The following is a 5,620-nucleotide window of genomic DNA, read 5'->3' as shown; positions in this document are numbered from 1 at the left end:
GTTCAATTAAAGTACTTTTAGAAAATGGGATATCCAGCTGTGTGTTCTCTAACAATTCAGATAAAAACGCCATCAGATCATCAATTGGCACCTTTGTGAATAGTGATACTACATCAAAACTTACAAGCCTGGATTCACTATTAATCTGTACACTATTTAGTTTATTTATCAGATCCACATTATTCGAGATATTAGCATTTGAGATGGTACCTACTAATGGGTTGAGAATATCCACTAAGTACTTCGCTGGCTTGTAAGATGCGGAACCAACTGAACTGATAATTGGCCTGGCAGGAAAGTTTCTTTTGTGAGTTTTTATTGTACCATACATGTATGGTAGCGATGGAGAGGTCACACACAGCTTCTTTATAAGGTTTTTGTTACCTTTTAACAGGTTTTTCACTTTCTTATTGAAGCCACTGTTCACATTGTGTATGGCTAGGGAACCAAAGTGTAAATAACTTTTTTGCCAAGTTAAATCAATTAGTACCATCAATTAAATTCACTATGGAAATGGAAAGTGATGGGTGCTTACCTTTTTTGGATGTCCTCATATGAAGAAATAGTAATGGGTTTAAATATAGTGTGTATAGAAAACCCACTAATATTTCTTCCTATGTGCATTTTTATTCTGGACAAAGCAATAACGTTAAAAGTCAGTGTTTTTTCATCTATGTTTTTAAGAGCATTACGTGTATGTAGCCCTGAATATATTGATGATGAAATAGACAAGATTAGAATGCAGGCAAGAAATTGAAATATCCTGATAGCGTATTAAACAGTGCATTTGAAGCGGCAAAAAGACAATGTATCAAAACCAAAAAGAACCTTAAAACAAAAAATTTTCTTGTTCTGCCTTATAATAATAATATGAAAGATATCATATTTCTTCTTAAGAATTTTGGTGTTAATGTCGCATTTAAGAACAATAAAACAATGAAAAATGTACTTATCAAGAACTCCCCTGACAATACTAAAGGGTGTGTATATAAAATTCTGTGTAAGTCTTGTAACAACTTTTATATTGGCCAAACCGCAAAAGCACTGGAAAAAAGAATTGAACAGCATAAGAAATGTGCGAGATATGCACAAGGGATCAGTGGTATATTTGTACATATTAGTGAGAACAATCACGCTATCAACTGGGAAGGGGCTAAAAGGATTGTACATTCTAATAATGCACTGGAAAGGAATATCATTGAATCTAGCTTTATAAAAGAAAGTTACAACCATAATATGAATATCAGTCAAGGGATGTATAAACTTGATCCTTTAATATCAAAAAGAAATTTGTAAATTGTTTAAATTTTAAGGTAGGCAGTAGAGATGTATGAAAATAGGATTATCATATTTGTAAACACAGTACAGGGGTAGCAGTAGTAATGAGTTTCCAAACTCCGCCTCCCTGACACCTGTCAGGTGTGGATCTTGAGGTCGCGTATGGTTTGTTTATCAGCATTGTCCCCTGAGAGTATATTGTGATTTTTAGCCAAATGAGTTTTGAAGGCCACTCCTACCTCAACACCGGCTTGAGGGGGGATATGTAGTCTCTAACGGTTGTGTATGTTCGTCAGTACTGTTCCTGTAGTATATATATTTGTGTGACTTCTCATACGGTGTATCAGTCCTTCGTCAATAGCTTGGAAATAAGGTCGAAACCGGTCAGACCTACACCCCGCTTCTTATTTTTCACCTGTGTAATGTGTATATATATATATATATATATATATATATATATATATATATATATATATATATATATATATATATATATATATATATATATATATATATATATATATATATATATATATATATATATATATATATATATATATATATATATATATATATATATATATATATATATATATATATATATATATATATACATATATATATATATATATATATATATATATACATACATACATACAGTATATATATCTTCAATAATGTAGTATCGTCCCTCTAGGCCTTACCACTATGTTGGACACGTCATGGGCAAGACTGCAAAGGGAGTGAGGTGTATCATCAACCTTGCCCCCAATACCTGTCCTTCACTACCATCAGCATCACCATTACCACCCGCATTTGATAACTTCATAGTTTGAGCCATTCATCACCTAATTCACAATAAGTTTGGAGAGAAGGAATATTTTACTGTTGGCTCCTTGACTAAGGGCCTCAAAATAGCCGACATTATCCCAGAGGTTACATCACCAAGTTCAGTAATGCAGCTCATGCAGTGCATAGGATTCTGCTACAAGACAGCACAACATAAAATCTACATAAAGAAGGAATTCCTGGATGTCATGTGCAGGCAGATCACTGCTCTTTGAGATATACGACACCACTGGGAGGAAGGGCGGCAGGTGGTATATGTGTGGACGAAACGTGGTTTACCACAAGGATGTCACACAACAGGGAATGGACTGACACAATGCAGGGTGCCATCAGTGCCATTTACAGCCATCAGGTGCCTCCTGGAGAAGGCGAGCATTTCATGGTAGTTGCAGCTGGCACAAATGATGGCCTCACTAAGAGCTCATACATGTGCTACCGGGCCAAGACCACTCGGGGTGATTACCACAGAGAGATGAATGCCAAGTTGTTCCAGCAGTGGCTAATGACACAGCTTCTGCCACCTCTCCCTGAGCCATCAGTACTTGTGCCGGATAATGCCCTACATCAGCAACCAAAAAGGCAGATCTCATCAGGTGATTACAATACATCATAAACACGGCTTCATTAAATATTAAGACTTTATTGGAATAATCAAATAGATTTGACATTAAAAGGATCTTAGGATTTTTGATAGACATTGGAGTACAAAATAAATTGTAAAAGAGCCAAGGAACAGATATGACATGAAACATCATTTATTGCACTTATATTCTTCTACAATACGTAACACTATATAATCTTTCTTTAGGATATTAATGTTTTATTATCTTACCTATTCAGGTGGCTAGAACAGCGTAGGATATCCATCCCACCTGCTTCCACACGCCCTGAGCTGCTGCTCATTTGCCAACAAAATCAGCCAGAACATAGGTATGAAGTGGATAACACCATCCATAAGTGGGGCCATAGGGTTGTGCGCTTGCCACCCGCCCACCCCGAGCTTAGTGCAATTAAACAGGTGTGGGAACGTATGAAGTGGTACAAGTGTTCCTCCCTCTGTCGATTCACATGGGCTCACCCGCAGGCGAGGTTGCAGGAAGCCATGATTTCTGCCACCCCAGAAGTGTGAGCAGGAGCTGTTAGACAATCCTGTCATTTTGAGGAGTACGGGAAGTCGGACAATATCCATGAGAGCTTGGAACCAGTCATTATTGACATCGCTGGCGACGATGAGGGCGGGGATGATTACGTCTTCCTCGAGAGTGACAATGAACACATTTTGTAAATAAATTATGTATAGTGTTAGATGTTTTATTTGTACATGCAAAATATATTTATTAAAACGCAATGATTATAACAACATGTTCCTCATTCAAACTGATTTCAATATATTTTCCTTTCCATGCACATTAACATAAATCGTGTTACATTTGATTGATATTAAATAGGTAAATGATAGCTTGCCCTCAAAATCTTGACTCACCATTACCTTTTATTTGCAGTGAGTATACGAGCATTATTTAGGGTGCTGTATGATATACATACAAAAATATAGTAATAGCAATATGTTACATTTGCTGAAAAAAAAAAAATGGCGTTGACCTTTATGCCTTTAACAATTGAGGGAAATGAGGAAACGTTTCTTTTCATTTGAATTGTATTTTTAGTGACCACTCCTGACTTGCTGTAAATAGAAGGCTATAGTGTCAAAACCTGAGGTAAAACAAAACGGATTGTCTTTTTGTATTCCAGCCCTGAACAGATGTAGATCTAACAAATATGCTATAGACTGGTTCATTATGTTGATGAATAACATATACTGAATTATTTGTAAAGTAGAAACAATACGAATATCAAGAAAATGGAAGAATTCCAAGGTAACAATTTGGTCCCAACATCTGCCGTGGAAGTTGCAATGAAACCTCCACAAAATTATAATAATAATAATAATAATAATAATAATAATAATAATAATAATAATAATAATAATAATAATAATAATAATAATAATAATAAAATTATTGAGAATGATAATTATCATTCTCAATAATTTTATTATTATTTGCCATTGCCCCCTTGATTCCTGCTCGCCATCATTGATATCGCTGAAGCCTAGGATGGGTATTAATTAGCGAATATGTCATTGGCCAGTGGGCAGAGCCACAGTGAAGAGGTGGTTTCCTCATATGTAAACTTCTCTTCACTGTGGGTGGAGCCTCATTGTGTCATAAGTTAATGTGATTATTATATTCAAAACCCTTACCTGCTATTTTGATGGCTCTGGCATAGGAAATTACACTTTTACTCAGATAAATACCAGAACTATTGAACTTAGGTACTAAATAATACTTGCAAAAATTAGGTAGGGTTATAAAATATAAACTTGGTAACTTTCAACTGTATCCGATGCTTTGATGAAAAGGTGTTGCCAAAAAACAGTGTTTCGTCGGCTTTGAATCCCATAGTAGCGTTAAGAAGCACACTTTCACTTGGCTACCTACCAAATTAGTAATTATTCTTCTACTTATTCAATTTGTGGGCTTACGGTTTTTTGCAACAGTAAGAATATTAACTTAGAGCAAAACACGCAGGCATCCTCACCCATAATCCATAACTTATATGTATATATATATATATATATATATATATATATATATATATATATATATATATATATATATATATATATATATATATATATATATATATATATATATATATATATATATATATATATATATCTATCGAAAGTGAAGGAAAAGGGCACCATTATTACAATACGTTTATTATGCCGACGTTTCACGACAATTGCTATAGTCGCATTTTCAAGGCTGCAATGATTAAAAATCTTCTTACAAAAAATCACATTAAAACATCGATGTATAAATTATAAGACAAAGAAAAAAGGGGGAATAGGCACAGGACCGTAGCAGTAACAAGACTAAAACAAAAGAACTCAGGAAGAGCAAGAAAGGACGAGAGAAGAAAAACATAAACAAAAAGGTTAAGCAATGAACAATTGAACAGAGGTTGCTTGAGTATTTAGTGTTGGGACTGTCTTCTTTATAATAATAGATTCTAATATATTGAGGTCATTTTCATTTTGGGCTTGTCCTATTATAGAAAAAATCTTTATAATTAATATCAGTTTTGCACATTTTTACATGATTTCTTATATTTGACTGGTCTGGATTAGACAGTTTTACATCCAGTTCTGTAGCTTACACCTTTATGAGAATCTATAATCCGTAGTAGCCTCCTCGTGCATCCGACGTAAATCCCAATGATCACATCCTGGGCAAACATATTTATAAACGATGTTCGAAGACTAAAGATGGCTAAGACGATCCTTGAATTTAAATATCGATCCGATAGTGCGTGGATTCTTGGGTATCAGTTTCAGGTCTACAGCTGCGAATATTCTTTGAAATATGGCAAGAAATTTCTTCGTAAAGGTGTTGTCATTTAGGTAGGGAAATTTGCATACATTTTC

General features: G+C 34.6%; 1 protein-coding gene across 1 annotated transcript; it reads left to right on the top strand.

The window, feature by feature from the left end:
* The first annotated feature begins 2,443 nt into the window (after positions 1-2,443).
* Positions 2,444-3,256, top strand: LOC136842167 (uncharacterized). Its single transcript, XM_067109530.1, has 2 exons — positions 2,444-2,706; positions 2,968-3,256. Exons 1-2 carry the CDS (start codon positions 2,444-2,446, stop codon positions 3,254-3,256), a joined length of 552 nt encoding a protein of 183 aa, XP_066965631.1.
* Positions 3,257-5,620: the final 2,364 nt, after the last annotated feature.

This window comes from Macrobrachium rosenbergii, chromosome 2 (assembly GCF_040412425.1).
Source record: "Macrobrachium rosenbergii isolate ZJJX-2024 chromosome 2, ASM4041242v1, whole genome shotgun sequence".
Lineage (NCBI taxonomy): Eukaryota > Metazoa > Arthropoda > Malacostraca > Decapoda > Palaemonidae > Macrobrachium > Macrobrachium rosenbergii.
The sequence above is the reverse complement of the archived record's forward strand: the minus strand, read 5'-3'. Positions and strand labels throughout refer to the sequence as shown.

Excerpts from the sequence above, each read along its gene's own strand:
- LOC136842167 (XM_067109530.1), top strand. The coding sequence starts at position 2,444 with ATGCAGGGTGCCATCAGTGCCATTTACAGCCATCAGGTGCCTCCTGGA. Across the intron at positions 2,707-2,967 it reads CTACATCAGCAACCAAAAAG|GTGGCTAGAACAGCGTAGGA; the intron begins GCAGATCTCATC and ends TTACCTATTCAG.